General features: G+C 37.5%; 1 protein-coding gene across 18 annotated transcripts in view; it reads right to left on the bottom strand.

The window, feature by feature from the left end:
* The window catches only part of DLG2 (discs large MAGUK scaffold protein 2), a 2,210,459-nt gene that overhangs the window by 816,666 nt on the left and 1,370,026 nt on the right, over positions 1-23,767 (bottom strand). For 2 of the 18 annotated variants that reach the window (XM_032167978.1, XM_032167976.2), the window contains exon 1: positions 19,819-20,180. The exons of the other annotated variants lie outside the window; for them this stretch is intronic. In XM_032167978.1, the coding sequence (XP_032023869.1) occupies positions 19,819-19,923 (105 nt within the window). In that variant the 5' untranslated portion in view covers positions 19,924-20,180. Of the gene's footprint in view, positions 1-19,818; positions 20,181-23,767 lie in introns of those variants that run through there. 18 annotated transcript variants of the gene reach the window in all.

Below are 23,767 nucleotides of genomic sequence, written 5' to 3' on the forward strand. Positions count from 1 at the left end.
ATTAATTTTCCTTCCTTGTAGATTGGGAATAGTAGTAACAACTTTCCAAAAGGTTGAAGATCAAATGAGGTGATATAGTTGAATGTGCTTTGTAAAGAGCACATTTCAGAATTAATGTTAAATATTATTAGTAGTAAGTGTCTCTTAAGATAGACTACTGTAAAGATATATTGTTGGATGGCTTGTAAACTGTTTACACTGCAGAGATCTCAATGCTATGTCAGTGGCTACAATTGCACTAATAAGAGGCCTGTTTAGATTGTGATTCTAAAACAGCTCATGTCAAAGGCAATAATAACAATAATTACTGATTATTAAGTATGTATTACCATTTATTAAATATATACATAAGCATATATATCCTCATTTAGTCTCCACAAAACTATATTGATAAGACATTATTATCACTATTTCTATGTTACATATGAGGAAAATGAGGCTCGGTGAAAATGAGATTTGACATTTGAATATTGTTTTTTCTGACCTCAAAATTCATTTTTCCCCATTAAGCTGCTTCATAATCCCAGGATCTAGGTGGTTCTATCACAAGAGTCTTGCAGTGATATGTGAGCCCTATACTAGAGTACCATACAAGAACTAGACAAAGCAAAGACCACCCTGAAGGCAAAAGATGCCTAAGGACATTGCAGGTTAGATGTTGAACACAGTCTGGTGAAGCCTTAGTATGTATTTTTAAAAAGGTTTTTAGTTTTGATGACATCTCTCCTATGCTTTCTGTTTGGTTTCCATGACTCACAAAAGTATGCCTCATATCCAAGACTAGACTGAAAACTCTCTGAATATAACATGTGATTCTTGTATTTCCCCATATTTTCTAGTATAGCTTTGATTAATAAGTAGGTATTAATTTGATTTGGGGCTTTCATCCCATCTTTGCTTTTTTTTCTTATAGATTATAATAATGTGTTATGGGAATAAATTTTATACACAAGCCCATTTCCTATGTAATGCCATTTAAAACTTTTGTATGTTTATTTTGCTATTTTTCATTTTTTAATGTAAATTTGGTCTTTCCAAGAAGACTATATATCTAAAAATCGACAAGTATTGTATACTTTTCTAGAATTCTCCACAGCACTTGGGTATAGAGAAGGAGCTCAAAGAATACTGAGAAATACTTAGAATTTATTGACTAAAGGTAGTGATAAAACTATAGAAGTAGGTATAAAGGAAAGTAATATATCTCTACGAGCTTTGTAAAGCACTTCTAAAGAACCAGAACCCCAAAGTCTCACGATATCAACAAGACTGTGACTACTTTTCCAATATCCAGTATCATTTTCTTTCTTTGTTTGGTTACTATTACTTAACTAAATTCAGTTTTTATAAAATAATAATTAATAATTTCATAACTCTAGGATGTGGAGTCTGGGAATGGACTCAACTTGAAGTAGAGAACAAGAACTTAAAGGATAAGATCTATGTTATGTGGAATCTATGTTATATGGAAAGTTTATTATTCCTTCTTGGTGCCAAAAGGATCCAGAAGCCACAGTTAATACCTACCTCTCTAAAAGTCATTAAAAATGCATTAACAAACAAGATTGTGTAAAAAATAAACATACATCACATACATCTGACATTGGTACCACCCTGGTGTGACTGCCAAAGAGATGCCATGGTAGGCTCTTCTGAATGACACACTACCCCACTGTGCTGCTACACCAGGCTCTCTGAAGACTCTCCCACTGCCCTGCTCCAGGACCTTCACAGCCCACCCCAGACTACACAGAACGTAGATGAATTCCAAGCATGGCCCATGAGTGTGCTCTTCTCACCAGCTGGTAATTCCAAATCTTCCTTTAGCTCATCTGGCTCCTGATTCTTTGTTCACTTTTACAGTCAAGAGAGGCTATGACTAGTTTGATCTAGTTTGTTTCTGAGTCTTAAAAACCAACTATCCAGTTGCTTTGACAGTTCCCACCAAGTATTTTCTCCACACTTCACACTGCCCTGCCATATACACCCTCTTTATTTTATTATTATTATTATTTTTGAGATGGGGTCTCACTCTGTCACCCAGGCTGGAGTGCAGTAGTGCAATCTCAGCTCACTGCAATCTTCACCTTCCAGGTTCAAGTGATTCTTCTGCCTCAGCCTCCCAAGTAGCTGGGATTATAGGCACCTGCCACCAGGCCCGGCTAATTTTTGTATTTTTAGTAGAGATGCAGTTTTGCCATGTTGGCCAGGCTGGTCTCAAACTCCTGACCTCACGTGATCCACCCGCTTTGGCCCCCAAAGTGCTGGGAATACAGGTGTGAGCCACCACGTCCGGCCATACACTCTTTTTTCCTTTTGGATATCCTCTTTAATTGGATGCCTAAATCAAACTGGTGACTCAGCAGATTCTAGTGTCCTTCTTTAATATGCTTTTTTCCATTAACTGGAAAGTGATTTACGAAAAATCTAGAACAAAATCTTTTTTTAATCAGAAAATTCAAGACTTGTCTTTATACACATCTAGGCAAGATTTTTGAAACTATAAGGGATGAAGAAAAAAACCTCTTTCTTAAGTAAACCAAACTATGAAGCCTTTTTTTTGTGTTGTTTGCCTTTTACAAGACATTCTCTTTCATGCACAGAAAGCCAGTTTTCAGCATAAGGGACTAGTACAGCTAATTATAGAGAAGCAAGAAGCAAGAAGCAAGCAGAAGGAATACTGATATAATTTAAACGATTAGATCAAGTTATTAATAAATGTCAGCCACCTTCCTATCCTTGGGCTTCATATGACATACAAATGTTCTCATATTACGTGAACAATTTTGTTTATACTAGTAATAGATATGCTTTTTTTTGCTTGCTTCCAAGAGACTCTAAATAAAAAAGAATCTGCCAAAATGAATGCAACTTTACACAGGAGTTCATTGATTCTGACTAATGTGGTTACCTTTTGATATGTGTTAAGTGTCAGATATGGGAAATGCCTCTGACATATGTGGACAGGTGGTCATGAAGCCAACTGTGGTGAAGAAGCCTCCTCAAGCAAGCTATTGGCAGGAAATGTACAGTAGCTAGTCAGCCAGGAAACACTCTCATGAAGCTTGGCTCCGAGAAGTGTAGGCTAATCAGTGGGAACGTCAAAAGACTTAATCTAATACCTAGACTTTTAAGAAGCAAGGTAGAAAAGGAGAGAACTAGATCAGCAAGAAATTAACAGTAACACTCATGGTACTAGGAACTAATGCGGGGATTTCAACTGACGTGGGACATGCAAATGGAAGGCAGGTGATTGTCATTATGCCAATTTAAATAGGTGGTAAAATATTGCAAGAATAACATGTGAGCTGTTTTTGGATACCTTTGGCTCATCTTATCAGCCTTACAGGACAGGATTACCGAGTGGGCAAGATTTCTGTCTATTTAGAGGGACACAAGCCCTATAAATGACTTTTATGTATGGTATGGCATGACATTTTGAAACAAAATGGAAGCCGCTGAAAGTTTGAAAATGAGTCCTGTATGTGGGTGTATGTGTGTGCGTGTGTATGTGTGTGATTTCATTATGAGAGTTGGAGATCCGAGAACTTCAAGGTAAATATTAGCTGTTTTAGACTGGCAGCTACAAGATAGCATGCTAGCAAACTTTTTGCTTCACAATTCACACAGAAGACTTCCATCAGGATGAGCCCCAGTCAGACCATATGCTAATCCTGGCTAGGGAAGTAGAATATTAGGGTTACTACCCACACACCCCATCAACTTTGAAGTAAGACATTTAACATTAAGTAACGGATTAGATATGCTGAGTGTTGAACCCAGGATAATTGTATTGTGTATTAGATTTTTCCCTGTAACCCTCTATTATGTTGGCTTACTCTGGAAAAAAAAAAAATGTGGCATGGTTGGGGGAGTGACTTCCGCCTTCATTAACTGAATCACATTTTAGTTCTCCACTGGAACTGAAACCCTGTCTTTCCTCTCCTTCTTTTCCACAATCTTTTAGGCTGGAGTGTCACATCTCTAGGTGCTGGTAGGACCCTACCCTATTTGGAGGATTTACTTGGAACCTACAATTATCACTACCTGAAGGTTTGTAGTATTATGACCCTGCCACACCTAAATCCCCTGATATATTAATACTGGGACAGATAATAATAAGAGTATGTACTTATATAGCAAATGCTTTATGTAAATTAACTTATTTAATCCTCACACAATTCTATGAGACAAACACTGTTATTCTCAAAGTAGATCTGAGGAAACAGAGGTTAAATAACTTTCTCAAAGTCACAAAGCTGGTAAATAGCTGGTAAATATTCAAACCCAAGCAACCTGGCTCCAGAGCCATATTCTACTGCCCCTTAGAATGAAAACAGATTTCACCAGTTATCTCTGGATTCTATTTTTTCTTTTTTTTTTTTTTTTTTTTTTAGATAGGATCTTACCTTGTCATGCAGGCTGGAGTGCAGTAGTTCCATCTTGGCTTACTACAACCTCTGCCTCCCAAGCTCAAGCCATCCTCCCATCTCAGCCTCCCAAGTAGCTGGGACTACAGGCGTGTACCACCATGCCTGGCTAATTTTTGTATTTTTTATAGAGACGGGGTTTTGCTATATTGCCCAGGCTGGTCTTGAACTCCTAGACTCAAGTGATCCACTTGCCTCAGCCTCCCCAGATGCTGGGATTACACATGTGAGCCACCGCACCTGGCCAGATTCTAATTTTTACTGTTGATCCACAAGTTACAAGCCAGTTCAAATCTAAATTTATTTAACGTGCCTTGATCTTGGCTGGCCCAAGAACCTTCCCCACCTTCCTCTGGTGTAGTTGCTGAGGCCCAGTGTGTCATGAGAAGAGGCCTGTAGGAGGCATGCCTAGGAAAAGGCTGATGGCCCCAGCATACCCAGGCTGACTGATTCAGGCATTCTTTGAGTAAGCCCCAAATAAATTGGTAATTGACTGACTAAAGACACATCGATGGTTGTGTGAGAGAGGAACAAAATAAGAAGAACAAATATATTCTAGAATCATAGAACTTATAAAGCTGAGATCTTAAGGAACATTTAATTACACTCTTACATTCTATAAATATGAAAATGAATACAAAGAATATGACATAACCCAGATCTCACAATTACATAGTATCAAAACTGAGGATAACAAGAATAACAATAATAAGGTATTAAGCATATATAAGGTGATTATTATGTTTCAGGAATGCTATAAGTACTTTGATATATGAATGCATTTAATTTTTACAGTGTTCTAAGGAAAACATTATTGTTCCCATTAAAAAGCAAGAAGGAAGGAATGAAAGAAAGAAAGGAGAGAAGAAAGGAAGAAGATCCCAATTGACCAAGTCACTTGCATAAGGTCACAAATCTAAGAAGTGCCACAAGCAGTTTTTAAACCCATGTCTTTCTAACCCTGGAGTCCATAATGGTAACTCCAACATCTGATTTTTTTGCCTGAGTTTTTCTAGGCGACCAGACTGAAAATGCAATTATTTTCTGCCCAGATAGTTGTTAGTTTCTCTTTGACAGTCTGAAGAGAAATTTATCACTGTTCTGACTTAGATTCAATTCCCCAATTATCAGAGGTTTCTGGGTCCCTTAATGTCTTGCAAACCCCCACTCAAAAATGGGACAGTGCTATTTTCCAGTTAACCTATTTCTCAAGAATTTAGCTGACTAGAGAATGCATGTGTAGGCCAGGAACGGTGGATCATGCCTGTAATCCTAGCACTTTGGGATGCCAAGCTGGGCAGATCACTTGGAGTCAGGAGTTTGAGACCAGCCTGGCCAACATGGTGAAACCCTGTCTCTACTAAAGATACAAAAATTAGCCGGGCATGGGGGCGGGTGCCTGTAACCCAGCTACTTGGGAGGCTGAGGCAGGAGAATGGCTGGAACCCCCAGAGGTGGAGGTGGCAGTGAGCTGAGATTGTGCCACTGTACTCCAGCCTGGGGAGACTGTGTCTCAAAAAAAAAAAAAGTTTCTTAGGTTATTATACTTATTACCGAGATTATTTTTTGCTTTCCTAGATTTTCTTCTCCTTTTAAGTTCCTTCTCTACAAGACAACTAGGTGGGTGCAGTTCAATCCAGCCCAGCTCTAAGTCATCACTACTAATATCATCTAGTGGCTTTGGCTTGTCACCTGCTTTGCCCCTGCTCTACAGAGACATAAGACAACTGGACTTATTGAGGCAAGAACAGTGCTGAATAAACTATGTGAGTGCCTGCGGGCTTGGTTAGTTCATCCTGCAGACTGTGGCAGGATGTCTAAAGGAAGCAACTTTGGAGGAAGCTAAGATTGTGGTCCCTTTCCCTACCATTTAATAAAATGCCTGGATGGTTACCTACCTAGCTTAACATCAGCCTAGCTCAGAAAACAAGGTAACAGGAAGGAAGTTTCATGTTTTGGCTTGAAATCAATTTGACTTTGCTTGCCTGAACTCTTAATAATAAAAATAATATTATCCTCACTTTCAGATAAGAAAACTAATAATGTTAAGTAACTTCCCCAAGGTCATTCAGCTGGTAATAGCAGGACCATGAGTCAGACAATGGTAGCCTGGCTCCAAAGTGGATAAATCCTAATCACTGCAATACATTTGCTTCTGCACCCTATTAAGATTTGATAAGTAAAGTCTGTTCTAGTCAACACAATTTGTCTTACTTATCCTTGAAAACTCACCATTAGTATTTTTATCCCCTTGGACTAGAGAGTTATCTCTGTTTGATCCTCCTTTAAAATACAAAGTAGTAAAATATTTTGCAGAAAATAAATTAATATCCTATGAATATCCTAAAGACCTCAGATAGGCTGAGTTGGTCTTCCTTTTTTTCCTAGTGCAGAAATTATGGGGCAGCCTGGAGAATGAAGTACAGAAAATAGAGACCAGTAGATCCCACAAAAAAATTGAGTCATTAGCTCAAATCTCAAATGTGGTTTAGTCAATGTGCCCCATGCCAAAGAGAGTTTTCTTCACTTTATAAATCTTTTCTAGAATCAATCTTATTTGAAGAAATGGGGATTGCTTGAACTGTTAGTATGAAGATTCTTCAGATCTCCATCCTGCATGCTCGCCATATACGTACTTACATTTAGTATAAAAGGCTAAAATAAATTACTCACTAAAACTACATCTACAGATCAACACTGAAACTCAAACTGGCAATTATATCGACCACCAATGTCATGCTATACAAAGTATATCATACACATTCAATCATTTAACTTCCATAGTGAGAGGAAAGGGAAGTAACATTGATTAACCAACTACCTACTGTGTGCCAAGCAAATATGGTAAGCTTTTTACTTGTGTTTTATTGTTTACTCCTTACAGAACCCCAGAAGGATTGATGGAATTTTCCTTTGTCTATAGGTAAGTAAACAGAGGCATAGAATGATTCTGTGAATTTCTCAAAATGTCAGATGGCTAAAAGGAGGCAAAACTGAGATTCAAACCCAGGTGTTCTGACTCTAAGCCCCTTGCTTTTCACCATTAGGCCATAATGCCTCAAACCCCACTGATTCACACCAAGCTTTTACAAATCTAACTGCTTTATTTATGCAAATGATTTCTGAAGATCCCACAAAAAATGGAGTCATCAGCTCAAATCTCAAATGTGGTTTAGTCAATGTGCCCCATGCCATAATAACCATACCTACTTAATTCACTGATTCACTCCATGTGGTGCTATTCCTGGAAAGATCTATGTGGATACCATCTGTTCCTTGTTGCTAAGCTACTAAAGAGCTATAATCTTAGCAGTACAGTTGTATTATCCAGATTTAGGTGTCAGAATTCGGAGCAAGCTGTCAATAACCTGGTTCTTTAGGTTAAGTTAGGGCTTATTTCTTCTGTAGTACATGGATAATGGTTTTATACACAATGGGGGATCACTAAATTATTGCTATTTAGTTTCCATCCTTCTTCTCTCTTTTCCTCCCACCAGGCAAGGATCCTTACTACTCCAAGCACATACCTTGCTCATGCCTATCGCAATGTCTTTGTTTTCATTTCTTCCTTTTCCTACATCCTAAATCAGTTGCAGTCCTCAATCTTATCTCTCTAACCAAATTCTTTCCATCTGCAAGGACAATCTAAAGTTCCAGATGCTCCATGACACATTCCCCATCATCACTCCAGGACTCAATCTATACATCCTATTCCCCACATTTTAAAGCACTCATTATTTGTATTACTCCAGACCACACTGAATTTTAAATATTAAAGGAAATAAGTTATGTGAAAGCACAAAACCCTGACATTCTTAATGAATATTTCTTTATATTTTTATACATGTTGATAGGTAATTGGTTCATGTGTGATATTCATGTCTCCTTGCAGAAATTGTAATCATTTTGAAGTCAGGGTCCTCCTCTCTATTTCTTCATCAGCCACTCCATCTACACTCCTAACAGTGCTGGGCATATAAAACACACATTCAAACACTCAAACAGTAATTGTTAATTGATTTTTAGACCTATTGAACTAGAGTCAGAGCAATAGGAGTTACAATTCATGAGAAACTCTTGAGGCAACAGAATTAGATAAAATGGGTAGAAAGGGGTAACTGCATGCTGCCCTCTGGTGATGAGCTCTTGTACCACACTGCCTGATGGTGTCCCTGTGTGAGCATCTGGAGCCTGTCATGCACTCCAGACCATGCTATTCACTGCAGAGCATGAAAATTAAGGAAAATTATAAATAGAAAGACTCCTCTATGCTAATTATACACTGGTACTTTGTGCTTATTCTTCCCTATTCCTCATTGCAACCCCATGAAGTACATATTCCAATTACGATTATCTTATAGATAAGGAAAGTGAGGCATCGACCTGTAACACAACTTACCCAAGATCCCCAGACTAACAACCAGGTGGAGCCAAGGCTCACTCCTCTTGACTCCAAATCCATATTCTTGTCTCATCACTACCCTGCGTGGAGCAAGGATGGTAGCTGCTGGCAGTGTTACTTGCTCTAACTTATTATTCCACTGTACATTTCAGGAGAAGTTAGGTGGGAGGAAGCATGGGATTTGGAGAAAAAACTAAGAACTCAAAAATCACGACAAAGCAAAATGACATCTACAGCATTTCTCAAACTTTCCTGATAAAATGTGAGAATATATCCCCAAAGCCTTACCCAAAACTAGACATTTATTTGTAGCCTCATGTCTTATGTTAAAAATGAATGCAATTTTCATCCTTTACTCCATAATCATCTTTTTTTTTTAATATAAGTTATTGGGGTACAGGTGGTATTTGGTTACATGAGTAAGTTCTTTAGTGGTGATTTGTGAGATTTTGGTGCACCCATCACCCGAGCAGTATACACTGCACCATACTTGTAGTCTTCTATCCCCTGACCCCCTTTCACTCTTTCTCTCAAATCCCCAAAGTCCATTGCATCATTCTTAGGCCTTTGCGTCCTCATAGCTTAGCTCCCACATATCAGTGAGAACATACAATGTTTGGTTTTCCGTTTCTGAGTAGCTTCACTTAGAATAATAGTCTCCAGTCTCATCCAGGTCACTGCAAATGCTGTTAATTCATTCATTTTTTATGGCTACATAGTATTCCTATTTTTAATAGAAACATAAAGTTTTGAGTCATTTATAATGGAATCAACCTGACAACCCAGGTGGTTCCTGCATGGCTATAAAAAATCAGGCACTCTGTCTCCCTGGAAATAACCACACTCCAGTCAAGGAATTATGTTCCTAATATAAAGATGGCAGAACCAGGGGGTCAGGAGATCTTAGTTTTAGACCCAGTAAGTTCAGTAATTCAGCAGTTTACTGAGTCTCCCCATTTATTTTTATTTTTTAAGGAATCAAGAGTGAAATGGCCTCTGAAAGTCCATTTCTCATCAAGGATCTGATTTTACTCCTTGTAAAGTTCATTCTGCTAGGAAATACTGTAAAGAAAGCAAGGATGCTGTATAACTTTTCATTCTGGGAAATATCTCTGTTTTTACCACTCAGACATAGAAAGCTAGGAGACAGGACATTAAGAAAAGCATGCAGAAATAAAAGACAAAAGTTAAATTTGATAAGGAACAATTATATAAATTGGTTGACTTGGCTGAAGGATAATGTCCTGTGTGCCTTAGACAAGGCACCTCAAAAATCTATATATGGTCCTCTTGCTCTATGTTCATAGTTCATATTTTGTTTTTCTTGTAAACAGGTTAATTTTCTGGCCTAAGAACCATGTAATCAGCAGCAAGGAGTTCTCGTCTATATAAAGAGTAAAAAAGATTTGAAGTGAAGCTGAGAATTATTACCAAGCTCTTTCTTCCATTATTGCCTTTATCCCTTTTATATAAGGTATAACTCCGGAAAAAAAATCCCTCTGCCTTCATTTTTCCCCTACTCACCATAAGTTGACAATAGATCATACACTAAGATTTGAAACATAACAGGTGAAGCTATACAGAAAGTCTTAAAATATTTTATATCTAGAATGATTCTTTTGTGTGAGAAGAAAGGTTAGGGAGAGAGGCAAAGATGAAGTATGAGTTTTAGTTTACTGTTATCCATTAGTAATCTATAATGTTCTTATGTTTATGGTGGGCCTGGAGGATGTTCCAAGACTTGTTTCTAAACAATGGCACTTGGGCGCTCATTACAAGACGAACAGGGCACAGAATATTTTAGTTTCATTTTCCCTTATTTTAAATTCTGATAACATCTGTAAGTCTAAGAATCTCCCCTCAACCCATTTTTCTTCAAAATTAATGTTCAATTTGGAATCATTTCCAATGAGGAAAAACATGGAGAAAAATAACAGATAAAAAGGAGACGTGAATGGGGACTAGAAACATAGAGGTTCACTAAATACTGCTGGCATTTGCTGATGTCAAAGAATATATTCTGCAGATGTGTTTGTATATTGTCATCAACTAGGCAATGAAGTCTTTGTTCTACAAGCCAAGAGCCTACAAATCTCTGGATCCAAAATGCCATCCAGTTCCTAGCCCCACAGCTGTTCTAGCTTCCCACAGTGGCAGTGTCTATGTTACTCTTGCTTTCTCAGTTTTCTGGTGGCTTTCTTACTTTAAATTATTCTATAAAGCAAAGATACTGCTTGTTCAATTTACCTCCTAGTAGGCCTGGCATAATGCTACAACAGTGTGTTTAACATAAAGAAGGAGGAAAATTATCCATCGCTGTGGGCTAGAGGAGAGATGGGGAAACAACAAGAGAAAAGAATGAAAGAGAAGGAGGACAGGGAGTAGGTTGTTTTCTGGTATGTGGGGACTGTGTCACAAGTTGGACAGTGAAATGATGATTCCCAGGCTGGGACTCTCTCTTCTGTGCTCTCAGACTCCTTTTTCCATTGGAATTGTAATCTCAGGTACTGTGGAACCTTCATTTGTTTTATAAAGGTTCTTCCTAACCAACTAGAAAGGAGATGATAACTTTCTTATGAATATATTTGCAATCATTTCATGACTGCTCCTCACCCACTGTTACTGGATAAGAACATTTGTATCTTATGTTATGTCATAGGATGAGCACCTTCTAGTCCTGCACTTGGATTTAGCAGACAAGGCTTCTAGGACTGGCTGTGGCCCTGTAGAACTTAGTCAAGTCACTTAACTCTCTGAATTATTTCTAAGGTTATATGCAACTATAATGAGAATCATACGATTCCTGATTTTAATACTAGTCTAATTTTGAATATCATAAAAGTAGTAATAAAAGAGTTGAGAACTTGGATTATCTGTCTGGGATTTAAGATCTTTCTCCTCACTTCTACAATGGTCTTAGCTAATTAATTTAATCTCTCTGAAACTTTCTATTCATGTATAGATGTTAAAAATTATTATTTCATCAATATCATGTGGTTCTTCAAGAAGCAAATATAGTCATATATGAGGACATTATGCAGTTTGTAAATGTATACATTTGGCATAACATTTAAAAATTTGCAGCAACAGTAATAACAACCTTTACCGGGCACACTTTTGGGTCAGGCACTGTGTTAAGAGTTTAATTCACATGATTTTGTTAGACTTTGAACAATGCTAAAAAGTTATATATAACATCTAATTTTACATTGGATGAAACTTAGGCTCAGAGAATTTGAGTAATTTACCCATGGTAGCAAATGGTGGAAGAAGGATCCTTCACGTAGCTGAAATTCTGAATCAGAATAAAAATCGAACTCAGATTTTAGTCCTACTACATTATGTCTTACTGTTTAACCATTTCTGATCCTGGCCATTTCAACTTTCTAAGCTTTAATTTTCATATAACTACTATGAAGATGATAAAACTTGTCTTGCCTAATTGTGAAAGTTGTAACGAGAAGTAATCTAGTTTATACTACTTTGAAAATTGTAGCAAGATAAATAAATATAAAGAAAATAGGTAGTAGTAGTGGTAGAGGTAGTCTTAGCAGCAGCAGCAGCAAGAGTAAAAACATTGGTATAATTTTTTCAACTCTACATGATGAAAATGAGAAATCCCATTGCTCCTAAGCATCTTCTTGCTAAATAAAAATATCTAAACGAAGCTTCAAAAATAGCATATCTAGTATTAGCACATTAAAGCTTTTCAGGTGTTAGTGTGCATATTTCTAAATTTTGGTTTGCTACATGGAAGAGGACTGCCATTATTAACTCTGAACAGCTGTCTATTTTTCTGTTCTGTAACAAATAAGTTTGGGGTTCTATTTTTGCAATTTCCGGGATGGGTATGGAAAGTGGAAGTGGCACAATGTAAGCTTTACTCTATTGTACAATAGCATATATCAGTGCTAATACTCCATTTTAATGAGTCATCAAAACATTTTATAATGAGCAATACCGGAATACAAAGAAGGCACCCTGCACCTGGTGTTAGTTTTTCGTGGCCTCCAGATGTGTATGTACAGGCATCACAAGACCGGTAGTCAAAGAAAATGCAAACTTCACAAGTGAGGAAGATATAAAGATAGCAGGCTCTTGCTTTTTTATTAAAAACCCAAAGTGACAATTTCATTCCACTTTACCAGCAATCTGCAAATGTTCTTGCAGTCCCAAGCTGTTGTAATTATCCAGGTCGCTTCTGGTGTAGTTCCCCGCTCTGCCTTAAATTGAACATCTCCATAGATTAAGTGTCATCTTTTTTCCTATACTAATAGAAATTCCATTAATAGCCTTGTTCATGTTCTTCAAAAGGAAATGGACTAAAAATTGGGGTATTACTAATACCCCAATAAACAGAGATACAAAGCGAGGTTAAGAGGAAGGAAACAGGGAAATGAATTCGACATGATTGAGGATGATGAGTTAAGTACTATTTAGAATCCAGAAAGGACAAAACACACTTGGAACACCATGAACTGGGACTGAAAGTCATCACTGAACAAATCCTATTTAGAGCTGACCTCAGCATACGATGATTCAAACTATATATCCAGGGACCAGAGAGGCAGAATCGGTGGATGTGATGCTGGAGCTCAGGAGACATAGTTTAAGAATTTATTTGAGGCAAGAAGGATCATTTCCTCATTATCATTTCATTGTTGCCTAAATTCTCCCTTCTTAAGTATTCATCATTCCATCTATGCAGATTTACTTAGCAAACACAATATTTAAGACACCATACTTGGCACTGCAGAAAGTAGGAAGAGGAGAAGTGCATAGTCTTGCCCTGCAAGGAATTCATAGTGTCATGTGGAGATAAAAGAAACCTCCCAAATGCTTATAATCCAAAGCAGAAAAAAAATGCACGAGAGAAATAGGGACAAAGTCCCATGACAGGCATGAAGAAAGGCAGACGGGATTATGGTTAGAAGACCTAAGTTCTCTCCTGGTCTTACTGGCCACATGATTTTAAACAAGGTACTTAACCCCACTGATCCTCTAAAATGTAGATAATAACAATGGTCCATTTCATGTTGGTATTGTGATGACTGCATACAAAAGTATAGATTAAAGTAGTTGGTAAGATATTTCCCTACTCTTATTTTTCCTCAGGGGGGTGTTAATCAGGGTTGAAGTAAGGAGGGAAAAGGCATGTCTTCCGGTTACTAGGCATAAGGGAAGGCTTGTGGAAGGGGATAGGAGTTAAGTCCTAAAGGATACAACCTCACTTTGAAGACCAGTGTCCTCAGCTGATCTGTTTATCTTCTCTTCAACTCTGTCCTTCATCTTCTTTGGCATTGTATCCTATTCCTGTACCACTAGTCACTAACTGGCCCCTATCTTAAAGTTCTGTGGCTGTGGGTATGGAAACCCACTTGCACTGGCTTAAGCAAAATTTGGAACTTGTTGCCAGGCTAAAATGACAAGAAGCACAGCAGGGCAGGCCGCCTGATAAACTGGAACTAAGAACTGGGAGTTTTGGGGGACCCAGAAAGTCACAGTCCAGCCTCTCTTAGTTCTTTTCAGCCTCATTTCTCTGCATCTTTCTTTGAGACCACATAGTTTCTCATCTCCTTTTCTTTTTCTACATTTGTTTCATTCTTTTACATCTCTGCACAAACGTTCTCTGCTTCTCCGTGGATACATACTCAGTTCTAGGCACCATTGTCAACCTGTAGGTCAGGCCACACGTAGCAGGGATAATTAAGCCAGGTTTCTGAAAATCATCTCTTTCTTAACTTGAGGTTCTCTTCTGAGGCTCCAGCGCCTTTGTCTGTGGGCTTGAATTATTTAGTGTTGTTTTTATGATTTACCTGTATAATTCCTGACCTTAAATACGACCCAACTCTCATCCTGGTTGTTCTGACCTTGCTTCTGTAATGCTCAAAATGTTAGATCACAAGGTGGAGAAAGTTAGTAACATACTCTCATTTCAAACTGCTCTTTCTTGCCTTAGTGCCTTTGTTCCAGTTGTTTTTAACCTCTCACCTCCCTCATCTTGTAAACCCCTGTTTTAAAACTGTCTCAAGACTTTTCTCCTTTTTCTAGCCTTCCTTGGTTATTTTTCCTTTCCATCCCAAGCAGATGGATCACTCTTTCCTTGCTGCATTTACCATGGTTTGTACATCTTTTCATTGCTGCTCCTAATCACACTGCAATACAGTTTTCTTGGTTTTAGTGTTTTCTTCTTACTCTAGTGAGGTGGTTAAGAAAATGCTCTCTGAGGTTGGATCACTGAGTTCAAGGACCACTCATTCCATTTATTAACTATGTGACTGTGGGAAAGGTACTTCATCTCTCTCTTTTTTTTTTTTTTTTTTTGACGGAGTCTCCCTCTGTCACCCAGGCTGGAGTGCAGTGGCGCAATCTCGGCTCACTGCGAGCTGCACCTCCTGGGTTCACGCCATTCTCCTGCCTCAGCCTCCCGAGTAGCTGGGACTACAGGCACGTGCCACCATGCCCGGCTAATTTTTTGTATTTTTAGTAGAGATGGGGTTTCACTGCGTTAGCCAGGATGGTCTCGATCTCCTGACCTCATGATCCACCTGCCTCGGCCTCCCAAAGTGCTGGGATTACAGGGGTGAGCCACCGCACCCGGCCCATCTCTTTTTTACACTTTGTAAAATGGAGATGATAGTACCTACATCAGAAGTTGTTGACAGAATTGAGATAATACCTGTAAAATGCTTGGAACAGTGCATGGCATAAAATTGGTGCTCAGTAAATATTAACTATTACTTTTTGAACTGCCAGTACCTAGCCCAGGGTGTGGCAAGCAGGATGTGTTAATTGTTTGCTGGATAAATGAACTATATTTTAAAACTAAAGCATATTTGGGAGGATGTTTTATTTCTTTTGTTTGTAGTGACTGAAAAAGTATCTACTGTTGCTACACTTTCTGATAATTGATGTGTATCTGTGTATGTATACATGTAATATTGAATTGCGATTGTGAGAAACACTGTAAACAACTTGCATAGGATAGTATTCAAGTGCGTAATAGAGATATATGTGTAACTGTTTATTTGATGTCTGTCCCCACCACTAGAAGGTAAATGCCCCCAGGGCAAGGTTTGACTGTGCCCTATTTATTATTAGATGTTCTAGGCATATTGCAATTTCTGACACATAAAAGGTATTTAATAAGCATTCGTTGAATAGATGAACACATGGAAAAATGGACTGTGTTTACACAATTAACAAGTGCCTTTGTGTTTCCTCCACTTGGAATGTCCTCTTCTTCCATCATTACTGAGTGTCAAAATTCTGTTTAACTTTCAAACCTAGCTGAGAGATAGCCTTCCATGAAGCTTGCCCCTTCTCTGAATTCTTGTGGTAATTCATAGACTCTTAGGATACTCTACATTTTGCATATGGTATTACAGTGACTTGTAAATCAATCTGAAAATTCTTGGGGGCAGAATTCCAATTAGGGGTTCTCCTGATTTATACATGCTTATATCTGTCCCAATGCTTAATAAGCTGCATAACTTTCACATTAGGGTCAGAAGAAGTTTTTCTGAGATGAATGAATGAATGAATGAATGAATGAATAGTATTGCAACTTCTTTTTGACTGACAGAAGCCCCAAGTCTACCAGCAAGATGAGCATAAGAACTGTACTTAGGACCCACTGATCCCCGTGTGAATGTTTTTATGAAATCCGGATATGATTGTTAGCAGTATAAGGAAAATCAAATTTGTACATTGCAGCAAGAGATACTAGGGCACCATTTGGTAATACTATCTCTCTTACAAAGTGATGATGTCACAAAGAAGTTTTAAGTTTACTTTTGGGCACTTGTCCTGTCTAGAATAGTGTCTGACACATAGTAGGGGCTCCAGAAAATGTGAGTGAGCTGATTGAACTAACAAATGAATAAAAACACAGGCCAGTCTCTATGAAAAGAACTACTAATTATGAGACTGTTTTTATAAGCATATCTACTCATTTGAATAAAATTGCAAAGCCTCTGATTTACCTAATATCCAAAAATATTGACTGCCTAGAAGAATGCCCTTATGCCCCCAATGACGGAACCAATTTAAAATACTTCATGATAACGTTCTATAAATCATGCATTTAATAAATATTTAGGAGCTTACATTCACCAGACACTTAGGCTAAAAGATAAGAAGAGTTCTGTGTTGCTGTTTTGCACTTGTGGCTCTTGGATCCAGCAGATGAACTTGCTTGAGACTCCAGATTTTATTTACATTTTATAACTCTAGGGCAGGATCTAATATGTGAAATCAAATCCTGAAACTTTGAAGGACTTCGTAGTTTGGTTTCCTTTTTCTCTGAAGACTGTTTTGAGCAGCACTATCCAGGTATCAGCCGCTTTAAGGTTCCTTTCACAAATATGAATTTTATATGGGACGTTCCCTGGGGGCAGATTATATCATGACTTGAGATTTTATGTCAGGTTTATTGTTAGTTCACAGAACTACACTGACTGAAACACCAGTTGTGATTCATAGCTTATGGTGTGTGAGTGAGATGATCCAGACCATCTAGGTGGCTCCGCATTCTAACGATGTGTTAGGAATCCACACTCACAGTAGATGCACAGAAGAGCATTTACTTGCTTACCACCTTTTCAGGTCAATTCTCCTAAGATCAGCGACATCAATATGTGACTATACTTTATATACGTTGTTCATTTTCAAGCATTTGATTTAAAAGAGAACAAAGTTTATTTTAAAGGAGGCAATTATTTGAGCCATATATTTGTCATTGATTTAATATAATAGACTCAGCATGATAGGATATGTATACTTTAGGATTTATTAGGATACTGTAAACAATGAAGTGTATCATTAGTACAAATTCCATACAAGTATAAATACATGTGTGTACATGAAATATCTATCATTGGGTTAAAAAGTGCATAAAGCAGGGAATAAATAGAGTACCTTTTCTGCTGACAAAAAAATAAATTTAGGGTCAGTTTATAAAGAGTTATTCTTAACTGATAATATTTTAATAATGGCTATATTTTCTAAAAGAAACTCTCATGAAATTGTGTCATATATTTAATAAAGACTTGGAAGATGCTTGGCAAATTCTCAATATGTTCTGAAAAGATTTAGAGCAGTCAAAAATAAAGCAAACCTGAATGATAATTTGGGCATGATTTTATGTATGTGTGAATTAGGGAAAACCGGAAACGTACACTGGAATCAAAGACAGAGTAGCCCACGAATTAAGGGAATTGAATCCAAGGTTAATTGGACCCACAGGGGTCTATTCCATGTATTAACACATCCCTGCCCCTACCACCACACCACCACAATGGTATAGTCAAGGTTTCTGAGTTTTCTCCAGATGGACTTTAATAGAAATAATTTTATGAGATCAGTAAAGACAAAGCTAATAATGAAAACTGTCAAGCATTAATTGGAAACTGGAGACTCTTGTTAGTTGATTTAGTCATTCCTCACAGGCTCACCAAGCACTCTTTATGTGCCAGGCGCTGTGCTAGACACTGGGAATAGATGCACTTCTATATTTAAGGAGTTGAAGACAAGACAACAAGAACACAAACAAGTAAATGTTAGTTCCTTTCTCCAACTTACTTTCCTATTCACATTTACCCCAAAAGTAACAATATAATTAGAGAGACTGAGAGGAAAACACTTAAGAATAAAATGTTAGGTGATAAATCAGAGGTGCATACAAGAAATCAAGAAGGGGGAAGATAACCCTGCCTGGCAAGGGATGGATCCGTGAAAGAGGAAATACTTGAGCTTCACAAGGAATATTACACTTTGATAATAACAACAACAAAAAAAAAAAAAAAAGGAAGAGAAGTCTCATAAAGATAGGAGAAGCAAACTATACTTTCTAGATTCTAGTTCAAAGTAGGATCCTTATGACAAAATGATTTAGAGAACTTCCCACCATTAGTTTTTTAGACTTCTTACAAAAATTATATAAGCTTTATGGCTTTAATAGTCAAGATCAACTTACTGTAATCCAACAAAAATATAATGGTTCAATTAGAAGAGCTTCAAATATAGCCCAGTGTTTGTGACATTTAAGTGATTTCCAAGTTACAGGGAAAAATATGATGGTATCTAACTTGAGTCACTTGAAAATAACGTGAACTTCAAGGAAGATTTATTCCAGCTATTGAAAGAAGCATATCTCTTGAGTTTCTATGTCACAAATAATGTTTTTCTTGAGAGAGTACCAAATAAATTTTAGCAGAGATTATTTTTTAAGAATCTTCTCTCATAGCTAATTGGTGATCTCAATTTTTTCAAAGTAGATCTAATGAAAATAATCAAATATTTTAATATACTTCTTGGTAGTCCTATTTACCTTATCTCAGCCTATCAAATGTTGCCAGCCGGATTCTTCTGGTTAAATAAATTATAAGCACAAACATTATTTCTCCAAAATAAAACACAATGACACTGATTCACTAATTCACTTTATATAGCTATACACGACTTCTGTCAGAAATGTTTACAAAATCTAGATATTGCATCACTACTTTACTAAAGAAACAATTATACTTTTCAAGATAACTTTTTTGGTGGGTTTTACTTGGAGTAAAGAATAGCAATTTTGGTTTCTTGATCTATATATCAAACCTAACTGCAAAAGATATTCAAGTAGCTCTGGGGGAACCAATGAGGAAATAAACATTGCAGTTTATTTCAAACATTAATATATGGAATATCAATATTGTTTCCTTTCTTTAGTACATGCCACTATTAGAAACTACTATCTTCAGTGGGATGAGTTTGGTTGGACCACTGTTTGTTCTTTCTTACCAACTAATGCTTAGACATATTAAGAATTAGGAATTCATGCAGAGAAAAACCATATATTTAGCCTGAACTAGAACTACAGAGAAAATAACCATGATTGTCAAATGCACAGAATTTATACATTTCTCTATAGATATAACAGGAGAAAAAGGAAAAATAAATAAAAGAATCTCTAGGAAAATAAAAGAAAATTTTCCTTACCGGAATAAATGCATGTTGCATAGCTTGTTCACATTGTTTTAAGGAAGCAATAGTATCCCACAAAAGCTGATAATTCTCAGCCCGAGAAGCACTTGGCCGTTGCATAGCGAAAGCTGGTAACACTCAAACTGAGCTCATAGAACCCAGTTGAAGAAGAAGAAAAAAAAAACCCTGCAGATCTGTTACATAAACTTCTTAATTAGATCTGCTACACAAACTGCTATCTTAAGACTTAAAAAAAAAGTTAATCAGAACATTTCTTTTGGGGGATAACTGGGCATGACTTGAACAGAGACAGATGTTTTCATCGGGAAGAATTTTCATTCCTACACTTGTGAAAAGCAATCCCATCAGTGTTCTCCTGTCTTCACACGGGTCTGGTGAAACGGCACATACCATAAGTGTGTGGGGGGAAAGAAGTAGGAAGAAGAGAGATGTGAAAAAATATTCCTACCAGAAGATTTGGGTGGCAGGTCATGGTGGCGGAATTTAAGTAGCTTGTGAAAAGTAGTAACATTGAAGGGAGTAGGTTATATACACACATATATGTACATATACAGATGTCAGCACTTGTCAGCTGTGTGAGAAATACAACTATATACATGCATACTCACAGTGTCATTTAATATGTCCAGCTCTCCTCTCAGTTTAGGTAAGAGCTAGATGTGACATATTCTTCACCTACAGAGTATTACTGTCTTAATGGCACTATAAGTTGTTTGTCTGGGATTATCTCTAAAGACAAGCCAGAAGGCATCTTAAAATGTAAGAGTAATTAGAAGAACTTTATGTTGCCTATGTATTGAAGAAAAGTCACTTTTATTCCTTATTCTAGATAAAATTTACATAGATAATACAAGGAGAATCGTGTCTTTAAATGTTCTCGGGAAATGAGAGTAGGCTGGAATGTGTTAATTCCAAAGAAATATGCGTGTGCACTTTGACAACAAAAAAGACTCGTATAAGCATGAAATAAAATATGAACAGAATTTAGGGACATATTCTCAATTCCCTTCACCAAGGACAGTACCCACACAGGGAGGTGAGGCTCCACCAGTCCCTAATGTCTCTGTAGGATTGCTGAGCTGGGAGGTGCATCTTGGAAGGTGATGCTCAGAACACTTGGACATTCCAAAGGAATCCATACTCTAAGGACTGGTTGCACAGTCAACAATGGTGATATTTACTCAAGCACGTCCAGAGGTATGAGGCAAAAGGAGAGAAATTCACGGCATAATAAATTATGCATTTAATTGACCTAGAAAATCCAAGGAAGACCAAACAAGGTACAAATTGTAGGAAACAGTTTGATAACATACACAAAATATTTTCCCTGTATTATTTTTGGAACAGCAGCATGATTTGGGTTACCTAGTTTTCCTGCATTTGTACCCTGATGATGGTAGGTTGGTTCATACTAATGCCCTTAGTGTTAAAGTCTCAAAGGCTGACACCAGGGAGGTTTTCCTCTTACCTTCATTACTTTTCAATTTTGGACTGAAGGAATGAAAAGTAGAGGTGATCTTTCAAAATCTTTACCTAATTTGTAAATTTTACCCAATTTGTAGGGAAATTGTTTTTCCTTAGTACTTCATGAGTACACACCACAAGACTATTGCCATTAGTTTGTTTTTCAGTATCAATTCAACCAACCTTCTCTTTTTCTCATTCATGGTGTTCTTCTGTTCAGCTCACACCCACAGTCCCTCCTCTGCCTTCATTCCTGCCCTTATAGTCTCCCATCTGCCCCAGCCACATGCTTCTTCTCCATGCATTGTCGACCAGCCAGCCCACAACCTTCAGAAAATATTCCTTCACTAGTAAATGTTCTGAATTTCTCAGGAGACAACAGGAAAATAAAAAGTTGTCTTTTAAGTTACCTTTCAAAATCCCAGTCAATCCTGTCTGAAATTCTTAAGCAAATGTTTATCATTATTCCAGACCCCACTTGATGGGTCTTCTGAGGCTTTTCCCACCTCCTGTTTATCAGGTTCCTTTATTCTTTCCTTTAAAGAGCATGTCCTAAAAATCCTCTTCCCTTTAGTTTTTGGGGAAAAAAAGGTAAAGAATTCATAGTCTTTGTGTGTGGAAACACTGTTTTAAAAACTGCCCTTTGAATCTTGCATTCATTCATTTGTTCATTGATCCAACAAACATATCAAGCATCTCCCATGTGCTATAATTTTTTTTTCTTTCTTTCTTGAGATGGAGTCTCGCTCTGTCGCCCAGGCTGGAGTGCAGTGGTGCGATCTCGGCTCACTGCAAGCTCCACCTTTCGGGTTCATACCACTCTCCTGCCTTAGCCTCCTGAGTAGCCGGGACTAAGGCGCCCGCCACCACACCCGGCTAATTTTTTTGGTATTTTTAGTAGAGACGGTGTTTCACCATGTTAGCCAGGATGGTCTTGATCTCCTGACCTCGTGATACGCCTGCCTTGGCCTCCCAAAGTGCTGGGATTACAGGTGTGAGCACCACACCCAGCCGTGCTATTATTTTTGGTAGTACTTTGGACAAATGGATACATCAGATGTTGCCTCTACCTTTAAGGAGAGTCTAACAGAAGGGATGGTAAATCAGCACAAATAACAAAAAGGCAAGTTTAAAAACGTGTAAGTGCCATAAAAGAGGTAGCATAAACTATTTAGAAAGCAATGAAAAAGAAGAGATTATATCCATGGTGGAAATTAGGGCAGCCTCATGGAAGATTTAGCACTTTGCTAGAGTTTGTTGTTAGGGTAGTATTTAGTTATACAGATACAGGGGGAATTCTGAGAAAGGAAAGGTACAGCAAAGGCACAGGGTGGGAAAGGCTCCATTGATTATTGTTTTGGAAGAAATGTGACACCGAGAAAAAAATTGTAAATCAATGATTACCCAGCTTAAAATTCAGATTTAGACCGAATTTGAGCTTATCCTTGATTGAAAACTAATAGCTTCCTATTCTTGATGCTAACCAATATTACCTTTAACCAACTCACAGATAATTCATGTTCATAAATTCAGTGAAAATCTTCTTAAACCTCACGAGGTGATAAGTTCTATGGGTTTATTCCTCACTGTTTGAAATAGGCACATTGATAGATGTTTGGAGGCCCTAGGTGGCTCAATCATTTAGGTTATATTACTTATTGTTTTTCGTTAAGCCAATATTACGTGTTTTGTATTCCTGCCCACTTTCATAAGTTCTAAACTTCTTACTTTCTAAGTTCAAGTGGGGTCCACTATAAATCAAATATTTACCTTATCAAATATTTGACTTAGTTCAATTTGACTCAGTTTAATAAACATTTATTGAGCTCTACTATGTGCCAAGAGCTGTGCTAGAAATAGAGAACACAAAGATAAATGTAATATTATGTCAATCCTCCGTTTCTTTTCCACTATCACTCAGTGTGCAACTGTCTTTGCCCACAAGTGGAGCATATGTATTTTCTTCCTGTTACCACGATGCTTGATAAATAATTGCTACCATTTATTTCCGTTAAACACTCAGTCAGTAGGCTACATGTCTATCACATCTAAATATGTCACGATGCTCTAACTTAGGCTGCAGACCTCAGAATACCTAACGGTACTTTTGTATGGTGGGAATGCCATACGTTGAGTGCTTTCTGCTGGTGAATGGTTTAAATTTAACTTCATGACAATTGCACTTCCAGTAAAAATAGAGTAACAGGGCCTGGGTTTGCATTTCCACCTAAAATAACCAAAAAAAAAAAAAAGGACACAATGTAGGAAAGAATGGGTTTCAAGAATGCACATGAGACAACAAAAAAACAATGAACGCAGAGAGAAAAGAAACAAACAAGGTGGGTCCTGTGATTTCCAATTCTTATAGCCTTTAACTTCCAGGTCATATTCCAGAGAGGAGAAATCCAGTTGTGGCCAGTGGACTTATTGAGCTGAGAAGACAGAATTGGTTTGCTGGGAAGATCAAAGCAGCAAGTAG

The sequence above is a fragment of the Hylobates moloch genome, unplaced genomic scaffold, assembly GCF_009828535.3.
Source record: "Hylobates moloch isolate HMO894 unplaced genomic scaffold, HMol_V3 SCAFFOLD_11, whole genome shotgun sequence".
Classification (NCBI taxonomy): domain Eukaryota; kingdom Metazoa; phylum Chordata; class Mammalia; order Primates; family Hylobatidae; genus Hylobates; species Hylobates moloch.